Consider the following 27,152-nt stretch of genomic DNA (forward strand, 5'->3'; position numbering starts at 1 on the left):
CGGCGGTCCGTGCCAGTAAAATGTCTCCTATTTCACCATCAAGGTTCTTGCTCATCTTCTGTCTCAGCAGTGTAAAGCACTTATCAGTTTCAAAACAGGTATGAAGATAAAGTAAGGCATCTCACTCAATAGGATGTTATTGTATGTCCAATCCATAAGTTGTGTAACGTTACTGTGTAGCTGTAGTCCAGTAGACGTAAAAATTTAAAATAACTTAAGATGATCATGATGATCTAGAGTTAGTTTTGAATTGCTGTGCAGGGTAAATACGGATCATGGTTCCACGGTTGTTGCATGATTGTCGCATAGAAGGAAATAATTGAGAGAGGGTAGAAAGACTAGTAAAGCATGACTATCCTGACTATGCATTGGATTTGATGAATTAGCATTCTGAAGTTTACTTATGTTGTACATTTGACCAAAATTTAAGATCGGTCTGTATAACTGGTCGTCGGGGATATGTTCCATGGAGACTACGCCAAGTCTGGCTTCACCATGTTCACACAGATTCCCCTCCTACGGAGGACAACCGTAAATGTCAAAATATAATAAAAACTCCTCTGGACAGACAGATTTTTCTGTCTAGTTGTACATGTACATGTAGCCTACTTTCAAAATCTGAAAAGGGCACCCAAACAATTATGAAACATCAATATTTAATTGCATCCTTATTAAAATGTATTGCTTTATTTCAATCACACCTTTTATTTTCTGGTAGCCTCACATAAGCTTCATAGAATCATATTTGGATTTTTTTGGTTTTCAGGGATGTTTCATAACCAATTTCTAAATTTATGTCCAGTTTTTTGTTTGCTCCCTTATTTCTTCTTCCACTGTCTTCAAGAATAATTGTGGTGCGACGACAAGCCAAGTCAGTCTAAAGTAGGCAAAGTTTATTCTGAGATATGAACGAAAATATGTTGATTTTATCCATTTGTGTCTGTATTGTACACTAGCTAGCTCTCATTCAAACTCTTATAACTTCACAATGAAAGGTCATATCAATGTCTGGTTTTCACTGATATGATGCTAAAAGTACGCTGAAAATTTGATTACGATGTAAAAAATCCGAAATTGATATTTGCCGACTTTAGACTGATTTTGCTTGATCGCACCACACTTTATCCTCACAACAAATCTAAAAGTATGTGCAAGTGATGACCATCCTGCATCGCAGTATGATAATCAGCGACTTCAAATTGATTACTTTTCCTGAAACATAATTTCATAAGTTAATGTGTTTCCAGCGATTCTCATTTCTAAATTAAGACAGTTGCAGTTGCTATGGCACCATACATCAACCATTTAGATCTGGGTATTTGAGACACTACCATAAGCATGGAAACACAAATCATTGTAAACTCCTAGAAATATGCACTCTCATATTAAAAGCAAAAGACGAAGAAGAAGAAGAAGAAATAAGAAGGAAAGGAAGAGATAGAAGAGCAGAAGGTACGGGGGAGTTGACAGAAGAAGAAAAGGAGAACAAAGGAAAAAGAAGAAAAGAAGTGTGTAATCTAGCAAGTTAAATCATATGGGAGGTACTTGCCTAGTACAGGTCTCCTTGATTGAACTGAACTCACTCTTTTGTGTACATGTTTAACTGTCATCTGAGTGTACACAAATGTGTAAATGACAGTGATGCATGGCAAAATGCTGTCAGTTCAAAATCACACAAAAAGACATTGCAAAACCTGTTTAGGTCTGATCACGCTAGGTATTGTTCTTCAATAATCATCTGCCTTACGTTATTGCTTATTTTCATAAAGGAAATATACTGAAGCGAATTAAAATACTTGTAATCTATGTATGATCACTGTGGGTATGATCATGTTTAACAATTTAATTTTATAGGTGATGATGAATATTAAACATCAAAAGGAAATAACACAGATGTGTATATAGGACTAAAGCCATTAGAATAAGACCACTATTTCAGTGTGTCAGGAGTTGTCCTTACTTATGCTTTATTTGTCTTGTGTAATGTGTATGTCAACTCATTCTAAAAAAGAGAAAAGATGTGCTTAATACATTTGTATGTGTTCTCTCTCTCCCCTCTTTCAAGATATTTGCAGATGTCACAAGCAATAAACTGACGAGGGAGCATGATGGTAGCCAAGGATTGTGGTCCTATCATGGGTATGATAGAGTTTATCATCTATATCTATTTCTACAGAGCTAACCATCTATCTCTATTAAACATGACTTATGTGTATTTATATTATTGTCCTATATTTCCCAAATTAACCAATCAAGCCAGCTGAAAAAAGGAATGGAAGAGTTTATGCTTGACTTGAAACCAAAGATAGTAGATAACAAGATACGAAGGCACACGATAAAAATGGACACAAAATGGCTACCCTACATGACGATACAAAAGAGAGCTAAGTACAAACTCAGTACACCTAGAAACATCATTCATTTCCAAAGGTCGTGGCATTTTTATTATCTTAAAAAGCTTTAAAAATTATAGTCGTAGCTTTTATTCGATTAAGGGGATTATTTTGAAGAACAAGATTTTAGAGTAATAAGGATTATTTCGTGGAGGTAAAATATTGGCAACAACATGATCTCACAATCAAAACGATTGGTAAACAATAACAACATCTTCAAAGACAGCACGTCTCAGGCAAAGACACACATCACCTGAGACGCGCTGTCCCTGAAGCCGCTGCTGCTGTTTATCAAGCGTCAAGGCAGCGCGTCTCAGGTGATGTGCGTAATACGCTTGAGGACCGCGCGCTGTCCATTTGTTTTGTACAGGATAAGCGCGCACTTTCCTGTCTTATTAGTTAAGTGTCTTTGCTTGAAACCCATGTACCAGGTACAGATATGTACATACAATCAACCCTACCACGGAAAAATTGCCAAGCCGTACTTAAACGCACCATTCTTCACTCAAGAAGCCAAATAGGGTTTGATGATCTACAAATAGTGGATGGTCACGAGTGTGATGGTGCAAGATTTAGCATGAGGTGAAGGATAGAGGCAATATCTATTCAGTAATGGGAAGCCGAGTTGAATAGTGCGCCTCATTTCTCACCGAGTGCGAAAAATTGTTCTATCACTAATAAAGACCATCTATCGGGCCTACTATTTCTTTTTTAAACAACGCCTCAGATGTCAAAGGATGTGGTCCACACTGACTCTTGAATTTAGTACAGAAATACACGTATCAAGCATTTTTTTTTTTTTTTTTGTGCAAGGTGAATGGATGGCGCACTCAGTCAGCAGTACGTCTTACACAAAAATGCAATAGGTTGAAGTTGTGTAAACAGTAAAATTATGGACTGAATGCACTGCTTGTATAATAAAACCATAAGTACTGCAGAACATGGATATGAAGCCAAGCAGTGGCAGATCCAGAGTGGGGTGCAACTGGTGCACGCCCCCCCCCCCTTTATTTTTCGTTAAAAACAAAAGAAATAAAAAGAAAAAAATGGATTGAAACCCGGAAGTGGCACCAGAAATATTAGTTGCGCCCCCCCCCCCCCACCCCTTACAGAATTCCTGGATCTGCCCCTGCCAAGGATTATAAGAAATTCTGGGGACACTGTCCATATGCATGAAAGGTGCCAAAACAATTGACCATCTAGAGAAAAAAAAAAAGTAACTTTCCATTTCTCGCTGGGTGATTATGTTTATGGTGTGTGGAAGTTAATCTGTATATGCCACTTAAATTTCCTTCTTTAAACTTGCAAGTTAATTACAGCAAATTTTGTAGAATTGAATTTGAGGGTGGTTGTCAGCATGATAAAGAAATGTGTTCAGTTTTGATTTGCATGACTGTCTATTCAGAGCAATGATCAGTCAGTTTCTTTTGAATTCAATTTCTGTTGGCAAGGCTGTAGAGGGGCTGCAAGAAATAAATTTCACACAAAATGCGGTACAAATCAATATAGGTTTACGACCGTCATGCCCCACATATTCTATTTCCACCAAAAACATTGATCACCTGTTTGATACGTACACTTGAAAAAGGAAAATTTCTCCATTACATTTCAATCATGGATTTTTTGTTGTTGACATAACACTGGTGCCTCTGTCAATATTAGTATGAAACCTTTCCTTGCAACTTGATATTATTGAAAATTGGATGCGATGTTTTGTCCAGACCTCGCAATTTTTAGTAGGTCACAGGGTAGGGATTGTAAAAGCAATCAGATAGGATGCATGCACACACACACACACACACACACACACTCTCTCACTCACACACACACAAACATAAGCTCACATAAATCTACACACACATATATTTTCTCCTGACATCAGAGACCAGGAAATTAAAGATTAGTCCCAGGTCAACATGATGAATCCAAACTCTCCCTTTGTCTTCCAATTTGTATTGTTTGTCTCTGACAAAGCGTTGCCCTGGAGAGCCATGCTCGACAGACAGATTTCATCTACAATAGTGACCTCTTGACCTCCGCTGGATCGCGACACAGGGACATCGCATCAACTGTTTACCCTACCATGGGTCTGACTTCAGATCAGGATCCTGTGTTCCAGGTATGAGAGAGACTCTGGAGATATCTTCTACTTCCTCTGGGCCTAGATAGATAGATAGATAGAAAGATAGATAGATAGATAGATAGATAGATAGATAGATAGATAGATAGATAGATAGATAGATAGATAGATAGATAGATAGATACAGGTAGATAAATAGATGATAGATACAGGTAGATGGATATATGGATATAGATGGATAGATAATCAAGCTAGATAGATAGATAGATTGATAAATGAATGAATAGATAGATTGATAAATGAATGAATAGATAGATAGATACTGGTATATAGAGATAGAGAGGAGGATGAGTAGATCACAATTGGAATGACAGATGAATAAAAAGATAGATGAACATATAATTGTAGAGCTGTTGATAGATAGATAGATAGATAGATAGATAGATAGATAGATACTTACTGGTAGATTGAGATAGAGATAGGAGGATGAATAGATCACAATTGGGATGACAGATGAATAGAAAAATAGATGAATATATAATTGTAGAGAGAGAAAGAGCACTATCAACCCTGGCTGCTCTGTTCACTGAAAAAGGAAGGCATCCTATTGAAAAAAAAAGTGTTTTCTTTGCCAATTGGCACAGATATCTGGAAACTAATTATCAGTGAAAAGAGATTTACCTTATCCCTCTTATCCTGTTGGACTGAGGCAGGGCCTATGTAGCTGCACCTGAGTAGGCTTGCTAACTTACAAGCAGGTTAAGTGTTGAAGGGATTACTGAATGCTATTGAAAAAGTTTGCCAAGTTAAGCCAAGGGCTTGGGCACGTAAAGGTTTCAACATAAAATGAATAAGAGATGAGCTATCAGCAGAAATCCATGCAGCTACTACTTTAATATCTATCTTCATTTCACAACTCTTTGCCATCTTTGCCTTAGGCCGCTTCAAATGTCGAATTTCGAATTAACTGTCATCTCACCACTGTTGTGTTTTCCACAGAAATAGACTCGTGATGCATTCATTATGATTTTTCTCTTGTTTCATTGAAAGGAGTACAAAATGTCCCCGATATTCATTTAGTCTAATTGAGTGTAGCTGGCTCGTTTTTTCTGGATGGTATTATATATATCTCTATGTATTGTGCGCTTATGCTGTCTTCCTGTTTGACCTACCCCTGATGTACACAAAATGTTGTATATCATACCAAAAAAACAAAAGTACTACTGGATAAGAGATATATCTCTATGGTAATAAGGAAGTGAAAATAAGCAGGAGCAATCACAAGGAAACATTTCTCTTGGGTTTGTGGTCAAAGTTTAATAGGCTTTAATTAAAGTTTATGGAGCTGGAACTCCTTTTCCACCTCCTGTCTTCTGCTGTTGGCGTCAGCATATTAGGCATTCTGTTTTCAAAAGGCAATTTATCATCCACTCATAAATGTACCTTGATCTCACTGAACCACAGCTGGGAAACCATTTATCTTTATACATTTGGAGGGCACTCGGTCATTATTCACCCAGTCAGTTTTCAAACAACTTGTGACTGAATATGAATGTGTTTTGATATGGGATATTCTGTCCAGGGTTGGTAATTCCAAGCAAAGATGGACTGAAAGATGGACATTTAAAGCTTCCAACTCTGTCATAATTTGTGGGGGGGGGGGGGGGGGGTTCTGTGGTGGAAGGGTAAATAATATCATTTTAAGTAAATACAGATATTTTTTTTTTTCAAATGAAACCTTGCTTGATATTCATGTTGATTACTTAACTAAAGTATAGCTAGAATATTCCAAACAAATTGTTGTAATCACGTCCAAATTGTAAGCAATGTAAGACATTGAGGGAATTCTAGACTCAGGTGTTTTTATGGAACAGTTATATCACTCACAATCATCTAGTATGCAAATTAGATGAGACTGTGATAACATCTGCTCAAAAGTCTTTCATTGATCTGCACACATACACATTAGCAATATCCTCCTCTTTTAAGGAAATCAAAAATCTTGAATAAATACCATATCCCTTGCAACAAGTTATTGTGAAGTTATGATAATATTTGTTCAGGGATGACTCGTGAGGAGGGATATATACAATATTTCTGATTATTGCTTCAAGCAATTGCTTGTGATAGTCACAACCTCTACATTAATCAAAATTGTGCAATGTATTTGTCTTATCCAACAATGTTTTGTATTGAATATATTATATATGTACACTGTACTTCATTTGATTACTTTGTCATTCGTATTTCAAATTAATGCTGTTGCAATTTATTATGAAATCACTGCAGAAAGTATCTGCAAACAGCTGTCAGGCAATGAAGGATTTATGTCACATGTGTAACTTTTTATATTTCATGGCAGAGGTACCTCATTCTTCAGGCCAAAGTTGTTGGAATAGATGGCTTTCTTGTGGAATGGGTGAGTACGTGATGGAAACTGGGGTGCAAAGGATCAGGTATCATTCATTTTCAAGGGAAGACATATGTAAATCCTTCAGTGTCAGCCACTTGTGTTTTGATTGCCATATATATGTACTAGGCTAAATCCCAGGCCTGTCACAAGGATCGTTAAGTGCTAGGAAAATTTACGATAAGTGTCACAGGTTGTTTTGACCGTTTTGATTAAATGAGGGATATCAATTTCTTTCAGGAGCAAGGAAAATTAGGTCAATTTAGTTTTGCTTTCATTTTATAGTTTATGGGTGTGATGTTTTCCACTCCATGGCTGTTTAGAAGTACGTGCCAAGATGCAACGCAAACTAATTTCATCTCAAATAGCACTTCAAGGACACGTGGAAGGAATCCAACCCAGTAGCAAGGCATTGCCATAAAATTACCAAGGAAAGAGTGTAAATGGATATACCAGATTTTGTAATTTTTATCAAACGAAAAAAAGAAAAACATGTCATCAATAATTAAAAGCTATATGGACTGGTATGGAAGACCACATCAAATTCTTCTGTAGTGAGACATTGGTGTAAATATAAGTGTTGAATAATGTTGGGAAAAGCTTGCAAGACAATGATAGAGGTCTCAGAAAAACTCTTTATATCAACGGCTGTTACTTTATTCAAATTAGTGAAATTCTTCCGTCGAGATGTTTTCATTGCAACTGATTGACAATTGCCCAACATCAACGTAAATAAGCACTGAATTGATCAGTGTTTTAGTAGTAGCCATGATAACAAAAAATCATGGGCGTACATACTTGAGCAGGATTCGAACCTACAATAAATAGTATTTTGAGAAGAGAAATCACTAGCTGCTTATATTAAGTCTTATCCGCCGACAGCATCGATATCATGGTAGAAATAAAGCATTAATATGTATTCCTCATTCCTTTCTCTCTAACAATTCTTTATTTCATTTTTTTTCACGCCATCTCTCTCTCTCTCTTTTGTCACTGCTTTCACTCCTTCTGTCTCTTTACCTGCTTAGATTTAACTGTCCATCAACTCATCATTCTTCAACTGTCAACCTAGTATGAATCCATGTGAAAGGATCTCTCATACTTGCTCATATACTTTCCACATGGCAACTTCAATGTCAGAGATATCTTTATACCAATCCATTTAGTTTTATCATGATTGTCCTCTTCCCTTGTCTTTCTCACTAACACACACACACACGTACATGTACTTCCTCTCTTGCTCTTACTTACTATACTTACATACCTCGTTGTCTTCATAATTTTTTGAAAGGGTTTCATGAACCATTCCAGCGATGATGCCCTGCGTAGCTTCTTGCACCTCACTCAAGACATTCCTTCATTCAGGATAGCTGTCAACTGGTGAGTCCAGAATACACGGCCTGTTCACTAGCCACGGTCATGCTGGCAAAACTTTGTGAAGTTTTTTTTTTTCTCAAGTTGTGCCAGTGCGACTGCAAACTTCCTGAAACTTCTTGCAGAACTTCTTGTAAAACTTCCCACTCTAACTAGGGAAATTTCCCAAACCCCTGCAAATCTTCATGAAGTCTGTGCAGTCTGAAGGCTCACAACTGAAACTTTTTGAAGTTTGCTACTTGAGCCCAATAAAATTGAGACAGGCATAAGTAAACTTATTCAGGTGAAATTCTTCCAGTAGACTTGTGCATAACCGTGCATCATAAGTACATGTATGGTTGCATCAATAAATGCACCATATTTGATCTGATTTAGCAACACATTCAAAGTACTTCTCCATAGTGAAGGTTCTGTGTTCTCAAGAATACTCACTAGAAAGAAAATAAAAAATAATATTATGATTACCAGGTAGATGTTTCAGTTTATCTTAGTGTACTCTGGAATCTTTTTCCAATTTGTTTAAAACTGTGAGACATAAAATATACCTCTCTGTAATGAATGTTTTGTGTTAAATAAAACTGCTTAGACAGTCACCTGAAAAAAAAAAAAGACATAATTTGATAATGTGGAAGAAGTTACATTTCAATTTAGTAGGCATATGCACTGGAATGGTTTGTGGGGTGTATTTTCTGTAAGGTTTGTTTTCTGCTCCGTGCATTTCTCTGTGACTGTGATTTTTTGATTTTTTTTTTTTTTTTTTTTTTTGGGGGGGGGTCAAGGCATTTTAACAGACTTTCTCATCAGAACAATACAAGCAGAATTGCTGTTTTTTGTATATATGATGGCCATGACTCTTCTGCTGTGATAAGTTAAACACTTGTTGGAAGCAGTGAGAGCACATTTCCGTACAATCCCCTCCCCTTCAAAAAAAAAATAAAAAAAATATGTTTAATCTCTTTCTCTCTCTCTCAATTTATTTATCTATTGCTTAATGTGGCATATACCTCCTCAAAAAGTGATGAGATAAAAACTACTTCTTACCCTATGCAAAATTTTGTTTAAAACAGGTGTGATCATTGGCTGACTACAGAACTTAAAAATCAGTCATATGAACAGGTGAGTGAGGCTTACATATTTTTGCAATACCTCTCTGCTTTTGTTGAAGATACTGACTATGATATAGCAATATCTTAATCATGCATGGCTGATTGGTGGAGGTCTGCGCTCTTGGAGTGCTTCTCTAGTTTGCTATATCTATATCTTTACATAGTTTGTAAGTTTGTAATGTACAGTAAGTGAGGGGACTGCATTATACAAGTTTGCTTTTTAGCAGTGCCTCAATTTTAATTTCCAGTCTTTACTGAAACAAGATGAATTTCTTTGTGATGCTACATTTATGTTATGTGGATATGCTACTATTATGATGTTTGCTGACATAGGTGTATACATGTATTTTTGGAAATGACAATAAAAAGGGAATGAAAACATTCATGAATGAATGTTCAAACTGGTTGTCATTTTCTTGATAAAAAGAGATATCGCCAGTGATCTGATTTAAAACTGTAACTTTGAAGTCGTAATTCAATACTGTACGAAACTGAATAGAACTTTAATAGCAGAAATAGAAGAATTTTCATTTCTTTATAACAAAAGAAGAATAAAATGAAATGAACTCATGTGTTCTTTATGTAATTGTGAATGATAGCACAAGAGCAAAAAAGATATAAACAGTGCTATAAATAAATTCTGATATAGCACATATTATTGTGCATGGCAGACAGGTGCTCCAAGTTGGCACTGGAATCTTTTGGTATATCTATAGCCTCAGGCTGCTGCATACATGAAGGTTCATAAAGGCTAGGATTTTAAATCAATCAATGTGGTAGCAGAATGTGTATCATTTCATCTCGTTTGAAAGAAAATATTTCCCATTCCATAACTCCTTTCTGAGTGAAATCCCACAAAATGCAGACTTTCTCTTTAATTTCACTATTCCATCAGAAATGTCATCCGCTGACAATGCCTACGGTATCACTTTGCCATTTGAGACCAAAATTTTGAGCATTTTCAGAGTTGTTTGATGATGTCGTCTTTTCATTTGCAATTCATTCACTTGTCATTGTGCTAATTAAAAATTCCTTCTTACAGGTAATCACAGCTTTTCATGCCAATCTGCAATATCTCATGGACACCCTCTATAGTTCACAGCAAGGCCTACATCATGCAAACAGCCCGGTGATATTTCTTTTTGGTGGTGGATTGACATCACAGCAGCTAAGAGGTGATTATTTCAGATTTTGATTTTTTTTTTTTGTATTGCTACACACACCCACGCATACACACTCATGTGGATGTACAGGAGACTCCCATTATAACAAAGTCCATTGGACCAGCCATTTTCTTTTGTTCTAGCAAAATTCTATTCCAGCTGTACAGTAAAGTATATAAAGATATGTAGATAAATATTTTTAAAAAATAATAACTTTAGGACCTGAATTTTTACTTTGTTGTAGTGAGAATTTTGTTAAAAACGGGAGTGCACAGTACAAATGTACATATGTATGTAAGGGCTCAACATTAGCAGTGGCCACTGGCCTCTGGCCACTGAAAATTTGTGTCGGGCCACCAAATATATCTTGTGGTGACCCATTGATATGATAGCAGCTTTTGCTGGAATGGCAATTGTCATGGTAATAACAAGAATCCAGCTTCCTGATTGGCTTTTGCTATGGGAAGTTGCCGCAAGAGTTGCTATCCTAACATCTTTAATGAAATGGGGCCCTGATCTGTACTGTATGTATGCATGTTCATAGATTACAGACCATGGAAGGTTCCCTAGAGTGTTGGCAGCCCATGTAGATGTATGTTTGATATGTATTTATGTATGTTTAAAGGTATGTATGAATAAATATGTGATGTCTGTCTGTCTATATGATATTTATTTGAGCATGTAATCCTTGATTGATTGATTTATTAATTTGATTGATCTCTTGTTGTTTTTTCTCTCCCTATGATCACATACATAACTTACTAAGCCTCTAATCCAAAACACTCTCCTCCTCTTGGTCTCTTACCCTTGATCCTCTCTTCTCATCCCAAGACATCCAGGCACTTCCGCTTCGTCTTCCTCCGGGGGCCAAGTCGCCCATCTGGATAGGGAGCTTCCTAAATTTTGCTGCCACCCCAAAGCTGTGGGCAGAGTGGGGGAGCCTGCTGAATGGCACGTTTGGCTGGGCACCCCTCGTCGAGAGGCCGACACCGGCAAACATGTCAGAATGGGATTACTATGGCGACACAGATGATGCAGTCCAGTATCAGGTATGTGGCAGAAATAAGATCATGCATCTCTCAACATATCACACCGAAATCGTGTAGAGCATTGAAATAGTTGTCTTCCAAAGGTTGCCGATTTAGCCCTAGAACTGGTTGAAGTCTTTGATCATTTCATCAAATTGTCTTCTGAATTTGTAAGGAGAAACAGCTTGATAAGTGTGTAGTGATAAATGTCATAACTCTTTGAAATATCAGCATTGCTGTGATGTGTGCATAAATCTACTCTAACACTAGACATGTGTGCATGTTTTATTTAAGTATATTATTCCCTCTTGTTTTGATCTTCATTGTTTGAAAGTTGTGAAGATGGATGGTTCAGTCATTAAGGAGCTGACATGGATGAGCAGATAAGACTGCATGCTTCGGTGTATGTATGAGGTCCGTGGTTTTTAGTCCTAGCCCAGCAGTAGTGGCCTTCGGCAAGACACTTTATCCTCATTCTCAAGTCTGTAGGAGACTATAAGCCTTCAGTTCTATGTGTAGGAGAGTCGTACCCTATGCACATAAAACAGCCCACATCACTTCTTGTGAAGTGTAGGAAGAAATCTTTTTGAAGTGATCAACATTCAAAAAGTGGCTTACTTATATATCTTCAAAGGGTGAGACCTATTGGTTGCAGTCTCTTAAGTTGACTTTGCACTAGCCTGATAGACTAAGGGATATCAGTTCCATTAACTCTGTTGTTACTGTAACCCTCATCAAGAGGAAAGCTACCGTTATCACCCCATCACCACTGTTGTTTTACATAGAATTCCTGTCATCAGTTTCATGGTTATTATTGCCACTACCACCACCATCTCCACTGCTGTCATCATTTTCATTATCTTTGTCATCATCTTCATCATCATCATCATCGTCATCGTCATCGTCATTAACATCACCATCACAATCATCATCATCATCATAATCATCAACATCATCATCATCATCATCATCACCATCACAATCATCATCATCATAATCATTAACATCATCATCATCATAATCACCATCTGCACAATCATCATCATCATCATCATCATCATCACCATCATCACCATCATCATCATTCTCATCATCGTCACCATCATCATCATCACTGCTATCATCAGAATCATCGTCATCATCATTGTACCCATCACCTTGCAAAGGTATCATCTCAAAACTAGCCCTCTGGACACTTGTACTTCCTTGTTGCAACTTCATCAGGCAAATGTCTCCAGGTTTGGGAGGGGCTGCGTTGCTGCTGGTGAGTGTGTCCTTTGGTGCGGCTCTGTCTCGCCAGGCTTTGACAACAGGGGGTGTGCCGCATGGGGGAGAAAGCTGCGCTTTATCCCCCGGCAAGACCACCAGAACCCGGAGAGGTAGGAACAAGACTTACTTTTCTGAGAAAGAAAGGTACAAGCTTGTAGATACAAAGATAGATAAATAGATTACTTAAATAAGTAGATAGATAGACATGAAGATAAACAAATGGATGAATAGATAGTTGGTTGAATAGATAATTGGTAGAATAGATAGATATATAGATAGATAAACAAAGAAACATAGAGAAAGAAAGAGAACCAGAAAGATAGGTAGAGACAGAGATAGATAAATGAATACATATCCGGAAGATGAATAGACATATAGATAGTTAAATGTATGAGTAGATAGATAGATGGTTGAATAGATAAATAGACTGACTGACAGACAAACAGAAAGAAAGAGAATAAGAAAGAGGCAGATACAGAGATAAGAAAAAAGATGGCAAATAAAAGCAGATAGATAGATAGATAGACACAAACAGACAAAACAAACATTGAGAGAGAAAGTAAGAGTCAAGAGTGTGGAAGTCACAATTTCATTCCAGAGATTCCACTTCGTCCTCTTCTGCTCCCCTTCAGAACGGTACAGACAAGTGTGCTACTACACAGAGCTGCTAAATGTCTGGATCTGCAGGATGCTCCTTGAAAATTCAATGCCATTTTAATGTCCTGTCAAGAAAATGTTAAAAAGTAACATTTCTTCCTGATTTAGCAATTTCTTACGCCTTATTGAGATAATATATGTAACACACACAGGCATCTGCCTGATTTCTTGAATTCCTGAATTTAATGTGTAAATGTTGGCAGTCCTTCAACTATGTGTCAAAGATGGTTAGATTAGATCGAGGAATGTGATTTAAAAAAAAAAAATGGGAACCAGGGTGAGATATCAAAACAGAAAAAAAAGAGATGTTGTGATAGGGAACTTGGAAAAAGACTATTCTGCAGTTGTGATATGTGATGGAATTATTGTAAAACTAGAAATTTTCATGTGTGTGAAATATTTGCAAGTTTCAGTAGGAGCCAAGATTCGCGGAAATTAAAAGGCACGTGAAAGTTCTTGTCTACACTATGCATGAATGACAGTGGCAATTTGCAAAAAAATTTCATGCCTTGAATATTTCTGGTTTTACAAGTATTTGTTAAAGGAATGGTACAGTATTGGTGGAGATCAGAACTGGATTTTTATCTTTTTGCGAGATACCAAGAAAACACCTATGAAATAATACAGAGCATACCATTTTAAGAGGAATTCAAAGTTTCGATGAAAATTGGTTTTGGAATGACTGAAACATCCAAAAACAAAGTAAAACAAAGTGATTGTAATAAAATGTGGGTCCCACACTTTATTAGAATCGCTCTGTTTTGGATATCTCAGCCATTTCAAAACCAATTTTCATCAAATAAACATTGAATTCCTCATGGAATTACCTGCTCTTTCATATTACATAAGAGGTTTCTCATTATCTCACCAAAAAAGTTAGAAACCTGAAATTAGGTCTCAACCAAAACTATACGATCCCTTTAAACTCAGGTGGGTCAGAACTGAAGTGTTTACAGCAGGGATGGTGGTCTCCAGGGGTTGTGGAATGTGTCTAGTTTTCTATCCTTAACATTTTTTTTTTTTTTTGGGGGGGGGGGGGGCAGTGCTTGTGGTTATGTCAAGGGGCAATGCTCCCTCTGTGGGGAGAGTCCAGGGGAACCCTTGGAATCATAGATTTTCTTTAGTTATCAAATATAATTTCATTTTTATTAAAGAAAAAAAACAAGAGCAATGCTGGCTGCACCCAGCCAGCATATCCCACCCCTCGCCTCCGGTTATAGAGCGTGCATGTGTGTCCTATTTGTATGACCTTTGGGAAATTTGAGCTGTTTGTTTTTGACAATAATTACCGTCTTTAGATGTACCATCGAGGGGCATGCAGGTAGGTTTAATAGATCATTTATTTTAATAGTTCAGGTCACCAACACCAGTACAGGGATATTATCAACAGGTGTAGTGTCAACAAACACTGCAAATATTCGAGCATCACAAAGAAAAATGAAGCGATTTCTGCACCCAGCAAAAAAAAAAAAAAGAAAAAAAAAGAAAAGAAAAAGTAAATTGCTGGCATTGAAAAAGAGAGAAGTTGATCTATTGTGCGTGTCATGTGTAGTTCACATGACATGCATTGATTTTCTGTGTTTTGTGTAAGAGTGGACAGTCGATACACTAATAAAGATTTATACTCACTAAAAGTAGAAGCCTGCCATAGGAGGTTTATGCAGTATTCGTGGGTCGTATCATGTGAAATGTATTGAAGTTTAAAAGTGTTTGTTTCTAACTCATAAACCAATATGAGAGCATGCACTCAATCTAACCCCCATTATTTAAACAGGTCAACGTATGATGCGCAGTGGGAGTTCCACATCAACGCTGCCTCCTCCGCAGAGTACATCATCGTGCCAACTATGAACGACTTCCCAGGTAAGGCGAAAAAAAAACAATCAACTTTTACCAGGTCAGTATCAACGCTGTGGTGGCTGTGACTTTTTAGAGATGTGCAAGTGAAACAATCTCTGTACCCTCTTGGCTTGAAGTGAATGTTCCAAATATCTGTCCCTTTTTTGTGCTTGCAGAACAATTTTTATGATGTGGAATATAAGAAATAGTCGATACAAATAATGAAAGTTTTATTTCCTATTAGCATGCATGTTGATATCTGACACTATTAATTACCTCTTAATTACAGACATATGTCTCATAATTGTTTATGTTTTTGTTAAGGTTGAATTTTTTTCAATGGTAAAGGGTAGACCACTCTATGAGTGTTAGTTTTTGTGTCATGGAAAACAATCTTTTCAAAATACAATTGCTGCATGTAATTCACTCTGTTGACGTGACAAACACTAGGTACATTAACCTTGTAAGAGAAAGGAAGGAAAAAAAAAAAGATACTTAAAATTTGCTTTACATTCCATTTCATATTTGTGTTTCTCTTAACAGAAGCCACCCCTATACTCCCCATCATGGAATCTTCCATGCAGAGCCTTTACAGTACTAGCAAATATGCCAGCATATGGAAGGGTCGGTCGATTGACACCAGATGGGTGGCACTGCCCGGCGAGTGGTACCACCTCTACAAGGCAATGCAGTTCTACAATAGAACAGCTGGAATAAATGGTGAGAATATTGGTATTGTTTTGTTGCTGTTGTTGTGGTGCTATTGTGCTTCTATCCCTCCCCAAAATAGCCTTATGTGTGTCTATGTATGTATCACATTTGTATGTGTATGCTTGTAGGGGTTTGTTGTGGTTGTTGTGGTTGTTGTGGTTGTTGTTGTTGTGGTGGTGGTGGTGGTGGTGGTGGTGGTGGTGGTGGTGGTGGTGGTTGTTGTTGTTGTTGTTGTTGTTGTTGTTGTTGTTGTTGTTGTTCATTGTTGTTCATCATTAAAGGAAACTGAAACTCAGATATAGAAATGGATTGAGTGAATGCAGCAATATTAGTGAAACACATCAGTGAAAACTTGAGGAAAATCATACAATAAATTCAAAATTTATGAATTTTTGAATTCCACTGTTGTTATACCTGGATAAGGAGACTATTCTACAGTTCATGATGTCATTCTGGACAACATTTTATAGAAAATATACAGAAAATTCAATGTGTTTTCACTTTTCAATCATAATGAAAAAGCACTTGACTTACCTCTTTCAGAAAGCAGGGGAAATAATGTTACCATTAGCATACCAGTAACAAGTTGATGAAATGTGTATTTTTCGTGATAAATGAAATTTTGTGGAATTCTCCAGATATTTTTTGTACGTCGTTGTCCATAATGATGTCATGAATTGTAGTAGTGTCCTTATCCAGCAATAGTGTCACAGAAACTGTACAACTTCATAACTTTTGAATAGATTTCCCCATTTTTTTCTCAAATTTTCAATGACGTTTTCTATCAATGTTGTGGCATTCACTCAAAATGTTTAATGCGCACGTCCAGTATATTTGGATGAACTTGTCCTTTAAAGCCCAGATATATTATGACAGTTTGCAGTAGTTGCAATCAAAGTGATATCAAAGACCAATCATCTTTCTGGTGTTTTATTACATCTAAAAGGGAGACTCATTATGTTTCTTCCTTTCTCAAACATGCCACATGATATATATTCTTGCTTTTGAGCAGTGCAAATATTGATATCTCATTGACATTGTTGAGAGAAGGAAGGAGAGAACTTCATATTAAGTGGAGAACTGAAAACAGTGACGTGCTTGTGATGATACTGGCCCGTACATTCTGCGTATGTGGTGTGTGTCTTCACAATGTTTACCAAGTACATGTTCTGTCTATATATGCTGACAAAATGTTTGTTTTGAGCTAGGGGCCGTGTTATCTGTAGTGTCATGTTTAATTAGGTGTACAGTAACATTTTAACAACAAACATTTTAAGGAGGTAAATCTGAAGCCAACATAACTCATCCTAGTTAACTTTAGAAAGTTACATGTACCTATGTGTATGTATTTGATGATTTTCTTTTTCCTTTCTTTCTTTCTTTTTTTTGGCAGAGGGATATTGAGAATATAATATGTCACTAAATATATCATCTTTGGCCAACATCTATTATGGCTTCTACATGCATGTAAAATTCCTCATAAAAAATATGTTATTTTCCGACATGACATAAAACTAGCATCATATCTCTTATATGCAAGAAATGATGCTGTTCTCTGTTGTGTATGACTATGCAGATGCACTGTGTGGATGTTTTTTTAATGTCAGTCATTCAAAGGACAAGTCCACCTTCATATACATAAGAATTGAGAGAATGCAGCAATATTAGTAGAACACATCAGTGAGAGTTCGAGGAAAATCGGACAATCCGTTCAAAAGTTATGAATATTTTAAGTATCTGCGCAGTCACTGCTGGAAGAGAAGACTACTACAGTGTATGATGTCACATGCGTACAACTATATAATGAAAATAAAAAGAGAATTTCACAAAACTTTACTTTTTGAATACAGTGCACATTTCTTCGACTTGCTACTGACGTATGTTAAGGGTAATTTTATTCCCCCTGCCTTCTGAAAGAGAGAAGTCGAGTGTTCTTTTGTTATGCGAGAAAAATGGAAATACATGTATGTTGAATTTTCTTTATTCTTTCTTTATATCGTTGTACTCATGTGACATCACAAGCTATAGTAGTCTTTTCATCCAGCCGTGACTGAGCAGAAACTTCAAAAATTCATAACTTTTGAACGGATTGTCCGATTTTGCTCAAACTCTCACTGATGTGTTCTGCTAATATTGTTGCATTCACTCAACCCACATGTCTATGAAGGTGAACTTGTCATTTAACATGGATTACAGGCATACCCTTGCTAATTGTACGTGTACTTATGTTCTCGTTCCTTCATCATGTTGCAGTCAGTGCATTGGAAGAGATTTTAGAGTATGCTTGCAGAGCAATTGGCCAAGGATCAACACAAACAGCAAGTTACCTCCTTATGAGTGCAAAGTGAGAGTTGAAGTTCAATTGTTATGAATATTCCTTATTATCATTTATGTAGAATGTCTTTAAATAGCGGCACATTAAAAATGTGTATTCTTGTCTGCTCGATTTTCACTGTGCAATACGAGAGCGTATTGAATGAAATGCATAGGCAAATGTATTAATTCCCCATAGGCTACTGTTGTTAGTGGCCTTGCAATAATACACCTTTTTTTTTTTTGGTCTCGTCTGTTGTATTAGCGCTTGCTAAGTGCACGTACGCTCCCTACTGTACTAAGTGCGCAAACTCTTATTAAATATGTGCGCAAACATCTTGCTAGTTGCTACATACACAATTGCATATGTATTTAGCAAGTGCATGTGAGTTGCTCCTTTTTCAGTGCAGAGTCGCCTTTCAAAGACTTGTAGAAGTATGGAACTTTTGCACAGTTTATGCCTTCTCTAGATAGTGGTTATAGATGATAATGATTATATTGGATGGCTGTAATTCATGTATTACCAGGGAATATTGCACTCATTAGTGTTGTAAGCCAGACTCATATTAATGATGATGTCTGACACTGCGACAGGCTGCAGTTGAAATTGCATTTATTACACAAATAAAACGACCCCTATAGGCCCTAGATGGTGACAACATAGATGATGATGATTAGGCATCTTTACAGCTATTGACATGTATAACATAAATAATGATTTCAATCATTTGCATTATTAATGCGATGAATATAAACTTCACATATGCATTAAAACCCGATATTTTGGTTTTATTCAATAATTCACAGATTGCAAGTTCAGTTCAGTTCAGTTCATTCTAGTTTAACAAGGCAGACTTAAGAAGATGACTAGAAGAAGAAAAAGAATCATAATAAATCGGAAAGATTTCACTTACCCATCCGCCGATACTATGATTGCCTCAAGTTCCATTGTTGGCCTATGCGTAATGCTGTCGCAGTTCTTCTAAACTATGATAAACATATAAACTACATGTATAATGATGACATCTACAAACTCAGAGTGTATACATATCTATGCGTCTCTCATAGTCTTTGTAAGCTCAAAAAAAATAAAATTTGCGATGTGCCCATGTCAACCAGGCAAGCTGCGCCATTGGCATAGTCACAGGGCACCCTTATAATGTCATAACGATGATGCATTGTCTCATTTACCACATTAGGATCAATATTCCGTGGTATCCCATTCATTGCCATCCAATATATCATACATAAGTGTAGTACAGTGTACACTTTATTATGAAGAGTTTATACTAATCATCATCCTTGTCACTTCTATACCCATGATATAAAGCAATATGTATATAAATGATTAAAATTTGGGATACAGGATTGGAGGGTGTGTGCTGCATGTATTCTAAACATGACAGGATAGTCTGACAAATCCAAGGCTTTTCACAGAGGCAGGTTATTATTACTTTAATTGGAAGTCTTTTACAGCAGTATTTTCTACATGCAAGTTTATTATCATTCCATTTTTCTCTTCTGTTGATACTATCCAGAAAACTGTTGGATGATAATGTCAGACCATCTGTAAGACAAGAGAATCTGACGTTGACAGTGCCCGGACCTGCCATGGCATTTTCCGTACTGCCTTCGCTCCTAAATGGGTCATATGTGATCAACAAGACTGCCAAACTCTACCTACGGATGTCCAAAAACACCGCCGCAACTCTAAGAAAATACAATTTCAAGGTAAGTACTCATGCAGGTATGTGCATGCATGCATGCACTCCACACATCAATGCTGGACCCATGATCACATCATGCTAACAGCTATTCCAAACACAAATCTTGTAAATTTTGCACCATCATACTGTTCAAAGAGTTCAGTATCATTAGTGGTGACTAAAATCACTTGATTTGCACACTAGGTCTATAAAGTGTTGTAAGTTTGTATTGCTTGCAAGATATAGACACATATTTCATTGCAGTGTAGATTTTCATGTATTAAAGATGCCTAACCCATGAAAATAATTCTCCTCTGTGACTGAGTTCAGAAGCTTGAAACTTAAGAGTGCAAACATTGTTTGCTGGTAGAGAAATATCTGTTCCCTGGGTCAGCAACAGGTATTATCAATGTCTCGTGCATTTTAGGGTTACCATTGTGTTGGCAGCACCCCTCTCTCCCAACAATGGAATTGCTTCAAGGATGAATGTTTACATCTGATACGTCAGTCCACATTTTGCCACCTGCGATGACAGTTGCTTGCGAGGTGCTTGTTTTTGTGCAGGTATTAACTCCTTGTGTGTCAAAGAAGCATTTTTCTCTGTCGCAATAATACTTGCACATGCATTAGAGAAGATTTTTTTTTTCTTTAACATGTTGCTGCTCTGCGTATGCAGTTGTAACAGACATCAAAAGTAGCATAAATGGGGATTTAATTCACCCAAAATGTTGTGCTTTAAATGTGATGCCCTCCACTGTTTGTCATTGGTTGTGGCATGTAGCATGCACACTTGTACCAGAGTGAAGTCTATGCAAATGCAACATCCAGTTGAACAAGTCAGTGGCATCTAAAGAGTTAACGATCACGTTCAGTGGTGTCTCATGTCATCGTTGGCAGCAGCGCCCACTCACATGTGAACATGCCATGTGACAGATTATCGCAATGAGGAGTTAAACAGGGGCGTAAAGATTTATTACACATGCACACCACCACATGACAAGCAGTGATATACAATAAATCAATCAAGTACTACCATGCAGGGGAGGGAGGAGAAATGTTGATAGTACAGTATTGCATTACAGATCCAACAAAATGATTTTGTTTGGGGAATGATGGAAGATTTGCATCAATTTCATGTAATGTAGTTTTATACCATACTCTAGTATACCAAAATATTGGTGCACACACTAAGATAATAGGATCTTTTAGTATGATAGTGATGTGATCAACCCCTCCCTCTTCTAAAGGAGCTATAGTAGCTCACTGGATAAGACCACAGACTGTCAATCATGATATCCCAGATTTAAAGGGATGATGTAGTTTGGTCGAGATAAGGATGGGGCTTTTTTAACTTTTTGTGAGATACAATTTGTACCGTACCAAGAAACTGGACTTCTGAAATAGTACCGAGCATGCCATTCTGAAAGGATTCAAAGTTTATCATTTGTGACCCACGACAACGGTTTCAGGCAAAAGTCGCAAGAGCAAATTCCCTCCTGACGGGGTACAAAGATTTTGACCATTATTTTTGTCGATTTAGGGTTTTTGCAGAAATCGAATCTTTGATATGTTTTCTACATCTACACTAAATTTCAGAGCATAAGACTAAGGTTTTCCTATTGGAAATTGAATTTTATGCACCCTATGTTGGATCGCACTTGTCAGTTCTGAGCTTTTTTCGAACGCTAAGCCAATATCCCCAGCGTTGCTACGGCGCAGGGTTGCGCATGCGATTGGCTGGTGCGTCGCATACATTTACATAATTTGGCTTACGGAGACACCAGTTGCAGCGTTTGGGGAATGCTTTGTCCACGCGTGCACGATTGCATGCTCCATTGTTCTTGCTATAGTGGTTTTACGCTCGCTCTGTAGTGCGTGCTCTTCGTTTGGCTTTCTATCCAAACTATTCTACCGCAATGTTCGACAACGGAAGTGAAACAAAAATCATGCAGCATGACATAATCGTGTGAAAAGAAAACTAGTTATTCTCAGGTTTGTCTACTTGCACATGTAGTAAAAATTATTACAGCAGACTGACTCAATGGAAGGTAGATGAGAGGAAAGGAGCAGTCACATGTGACTAATTATATTCATACTACACGTCAAGATAAAGCGCATCAAACTAATGAGTCGTGTTTGTTTGTTTGTTTGTTTTAATTTCAGTAACACCATTAACAAAGCAACATATGAATGTCTTGTAAAAGCAAAACAAACAGGAAGCGTTACCCTTGCGAGCACAAAGACAACTTTAGACAAGTCAACCACAATGAAAACGCGATTTGTAAATGTGTGGATTTGACACCGCTCCAGTTACATGCACACGGTCATGGCGTGTGGATGCCATTGCGTAATGCATGCACCATACACATGTTCATGTACACCATACGTGGAATTATCGTATTCGCCATCTTGAAAGATGTACTGTAAACGAACCCGAGCGAAACGCATTGTTTTTCGGCTCCATACGCTGAGCTCCAAGGAAGGTGCCCGGGAAATTTGACTCTCTCAGTGAGCCAATGCAATCAGAACGCGATACGGTTGCTAAAGGTGGAGCTTAACATCAATTGGCACCATCGTACGGATGGGTGATTCTCCCCTCGCATTGCCGCTCGGACATTGTCTTTGAGAAAGAGGTGAATCTTCAAAGCCTTTTTTCTTGCAATTTTGTCAGGCTAACAACTTAAAAAGTGCATTTTATTTCCCTTTCTATGCCCACTTATGGTGCCGGAGAATACAAGTGTTTTATATCAATGCAAAACTTAGGTAATGGGCAATGTGATTCAGTGAAAAATTAATTTTCAAAATTCCTGACTTTTGCCTGAAACCGTTGTCGCCGGTCACATTTTTTATGAAATTCGGTTTTGGAATGGCTGAGATATATATATATATATTAAACATTGCCAAACCAAGCACAAAGCTTGATCGACTTTTTGGCAAGCAACAATGAATAACATTGATACAATGAAAGGAAATAAGGGGGTGCTTGTGGCTTGCCTGCAAGCACTTCTGGCTTCCTTATCAGCCATGTTAGACAAATCAATTCAATTCACTTGTCCGAATTCACTTCACTTGCAAAGGCTTTTTCACACACCAGTTAAGGTCTACGAGATAATGTGGTATGCATTCATTGGCTTTTAAAGGCACATAGTCCCGGTAGTGTAGAGGGCTCTGTTGAATGATGGTGCTGATCACTGTTAGCATTGATACGAAGATTGCTGAAGTTGAGCTGTCATCAAGAGTAAAGCGCGGAGGTGTTGCTAGGTAACGTTGCCTTCGCTGTCTTCTCTTCGCATCACACAGTCTAGTGATGCCAAGGTGTGCCAAGTTTGCTAAAGCTGTCATCCCCCTCAGCCGAATCATGAGCCAAACTGTGATCGGACCACTGACTACAGTGGATCGGACTTCTTCGGACTCAGGGAAATGGGCCAAAGCGTAAGCGCCAAAGAGGAGTCAATAGCGTAGGTCTCTATAGGAAACTTGTGCCGTGCGTCTGTGTATGCATTCGACTAAAACACCAGGACCATGTGCCTGAAGAGGAATGAAATCCAAGTATACATGCTGCATTGACTGAATGCAGCAATATTAGTGGAACATATAAATGAAGTTTGACAAAAATCGCACAATCCATTGAAAAATTATGAATCTTTAAAATTCCGGTGTATACTGGATGAGGAGACTACTACAGTACACTCTATGTGATAAACCATGTGTGGACAACAATATGAAGAAAATAATAAGAGAATTCCACAAAATTTCATTTTTTTAATGAAAAGTACACATTCCCTTGACATGTTATTTTAAGGGTAATATTATTTCCTGTGCTTTGTCAAAGAATAAAGTCGAGTGCTTTATCATTATGCCTTTCTTTATATTGCACTGTACATGCATGACATCATGAACTGTAGTAGTTTTATCATCCAGAGACAGCTGCACCAAATCTTGAAAAATCAAGAGCTTTTCAATGGATTGTCCAATTTTCCTAAAATTTCGTTGATGTGTTCTTCTGATATTGCTGCATTCCCTCAATCGACATACCAGTATATATTTGGGTTTAATTCCTCCTTTAACCCTCCCCTAATGCTTGTTTGCATCTGCTACAGCAACAAGTGGTACCAGCACAATCAAAGAGAAGGATCGCTAGTACATGGGAACATGCATGTTGCACGTTTTATGTCATGTCATATATGTTGCATGCAAACACATTAAAGATCACATTTCATCATAATCTCTTGCCTTTTATTGCAGGGTCTGCTTAGATTCCAGTTCCAGACTCTCGACCGCGACCTCTCCTATCTGCGAGTAACTTCCAGTACTAGATACACCAGTGAAGGACGCCGACTGCTCAAATTCTTCATATCAAAGGGGCTGGTGGAGGAGGCTAGCCATCAAGCGACCTCGGAGTATAGCGTAGAGGCAGACAGATCAGAAGTGTGCAAGATATATACAGGCAAAGATGAGAACAGTAAGTTCTCATCAGAGCAAATCATCAGTTTTCATATGGAGTTAGGAAAATTGATTTGAAAAGAAGTTCAGGTCAAATTCTGTGGTACATGTAATGCTGCTGAAGCATTTTTTTATCATATTTTTTTCTGCTTTTCATCAAGAATGTCAATGTGGTTGTGTAAGGTTGATTGCAAATCTATTGAAAGGTTCTGCAGGGCAAGAGTAGCATAACATTGATAAGTATTTAGAAACCAGGATCATGGAAATTATGTAATCCAGTTGTCTCTACGTTTTCAGTACAATGCCATTACTGAAACAAGCATCATTTAGACTCAACTGTTCAATTACTACTACCATGATCTACTCTTTTTGGAGTCATTTGGTATGTAGTTGCGCAAGTGTTTTCTTGTTTACAGTCTTGACACTGTCAGCCGTGAATGAGAATACAAATGCTCTTTAAGTGTGCTGAATACTCTTGCTCTACCAGCAATAGTTCCTCCTGTGGAGATCGAGACCCTCTGCGTGGCCTAGAGCGGTTCATCTAGATGATTGCATAATGTGGTATGCAGTATCATCAAACACATGACAATTATTTTTCAAGTGTGAATGGGGATCCCAGACAAAAGATGATGTAGTGGCATCTCAACTCTGTCACTCCTGTTGGTGACCGATTTGTGTAAAAGTGAATGGTATTTTGAGATGGTTGATGGATTTGAATCAGTGAAAGAGACACAAGAGAGGTTGGATTGCAGGTTGCTCAGATATTGTGGGTCTCTACTGACTGTTTTATAGATGAAGTCTGGTACCACACGAAAGCAAAATATTGTAAAGAGAAACCTTGTTAAAAGGACCGAAAAACAAAATACAATTACCTTGTTATATCAGGTTTCTCATATCAGGGTACACATGCAAAGAAATAAAAGGAATTGGACCTGCAAAATCACCTTGGTTTGTTGTATCCAACCTGTTTATAGTGAGGTTCCACTGCATTACAAAAGAATATGACTAGATTGTGAAGTGATGATCTCGTGACATTTTCTCAGTAATATTCTCGATCTGTTTTTTGTTTTTTTCCCCCCCCAGGTGTGTGGCAAAATGCAACAGTACCTCTTTACAAGCAGAACCAAGCTTGGGACCACTCTGCAGCCCATGGATCCGATCTGGTCTTCGGCACCAATGGACATTTCCTGGTCAGGAATGTTTCTCTCGAGTTCACTATGTATTCACTAAGGTAGAACCATAGGGCACAAAATAGTCATGTTCTCTAGTCAGGCTTGTCAACATTCCCTTTCCAGTCTCCTCTGGGGAAAATAGTCACATACACTTTTCTGTGTCAGAGAGCAAACTTGTTTTGTTTTTTTGTTTTTTTGTTCTGTTCTGTTATGTTTTAAGATAAAAATTTTGAGAAGTGTCCCTGGAACTTTTTTTTTTTTTGACGAGTGTAAACTGTAGTAAGCTATCCATGTATGTGAGCAATATCTCGCAATAATTATTATAGGCCAATAAATCATGATGTAGTTTTGTTTTGTTTTTGTTTTGTTGTCGTCCATAGTGTGATGAGTTGGGCAAAACAGTACACCTCACACAATTTGAAATGTACTGGACTAGAGAAAATATCTGATGACTCGTATGCAGAAGCCAACAGACTTAACTACAGAAAAGAAAATTTCAGAACATTTTTGTTGCAGCGACGAAAGTGAATTGTTGATTTATGTGATGTCGGCTCACACAAGGTTTAGTATATGTTTGATTTGGTCATACATGTAAGTTCTGCGATGTCCTGCAAGTGGAGGCATGTTACACTGCCCTCCACCAAACAGAAATGACTGGCCAAGCTGTAGAATCCATTATCTCTGTAGTTTCCATGCAAGTCCAGTTGATTGGATTGATAAATGGTGTTACTTCTGACATGTTGACCTAAAATGACTATGTTCGTTATCTATATTTCTCTAATTTTCTATGCCTCTGTTCTTGCCACTACAATATGTGTACGACTATTCCTACTGTATACGCCGAATATTTCGTGAGGTTGTTATTTTCACAAACTCCGCATGTAGGGTGCTATTTGCAAATTCAAAAACACACAAAAATATTGACTCTGATCTCAACATGAATGTGACATGAACACAATATTTTCTGTTCAGTACTTTACTCCAAGTTTGCAAATTTGAACCACTCGCGAATTTGTCGGGAAATCCCGAATCGCGAAGAATAAAACTCGGTAGATATATGGTGTATTATAGTACTTTGCTATGTGTTTTAAACAGTACTCTACAGATGTTGCAATATACTCTATATTCTATGCAAGTTTATAGCCTCGTTCCTGTAATCACTTGTTCATGTGTAGATGCACAAGGAAAATGTATGAAATTCCTCACATTTAACATAGAGACTTTATTTCGTAATCCCAGTTCCATTTCAACTCAAACCTTAAAGGTACCATTTACCTTTGGGAGCAGTGATTTAAAAAATGTTCAAGTTATCACATGCTATGCATACGTGTAGGTCAGTTGTATCACAAAACATCCTACCATACAAACATTTTGCAATAAACCCTGAAATATAACGAGATATCACTATTTTTCTCGCTAAACCCTAACTGTAGATGGTATGATGTGAAACTATTGTGCCAACGAATTGCTGAAAGAAAATTATGTTTT

The 27,152-nt window shown here is 37.4% G+C and overlaps 1 protein-coding gene across 1 annotated transcript; it reads left to right on the top strand.

Annotated features, from left to right (window-relative positions):
- Positions 1 to 27,152, top strand: LOC140231756 (uncharacterized). Its single transcript, XM_072311907.1, has 15 exons — positions 1 to 98; positions 2,066 to 2,139; positions 4,368 to 4,512; positions 6,836 to 6,892; positions 8,175 to 8,263; positions 9,325 to 9,373; positions 10,406 to 10,538; positions 11,358 to 11,575; positions 12,779 to 12,933; positions 15,255 to 15,343; positions 15,863 to 16,039; positions 18,284 to 18,374; positions 19,882 to 20,074; positions 24,295 to 24,511; positions 25,576 to 27,152. The coding sequence occupies exons 1-15, from the start codon at positions 21 to 23 to the stop codon at positions 25,725 to 25,727; spliced, it is 1,917 nt and encodes a 638-aa protein (XP_072168008.1). The 5' UTR covers positions 1 to 20; the 3' UTR covers positions 25,728 to 27,152.

The sequence above is a fragment of the Diadema setosum genome, chromosome 8 (assembly GCF_964275005.1).
Source record: "Diadema setosum chromosome 8, eeDiaSeto1, whole genome shotgun sequence".
NCBI lineage: Eukaryota > Metazoa > Echinodermata > Echinoidea > Diadematoida > Diadematidae > Diadema > Diadema setosum.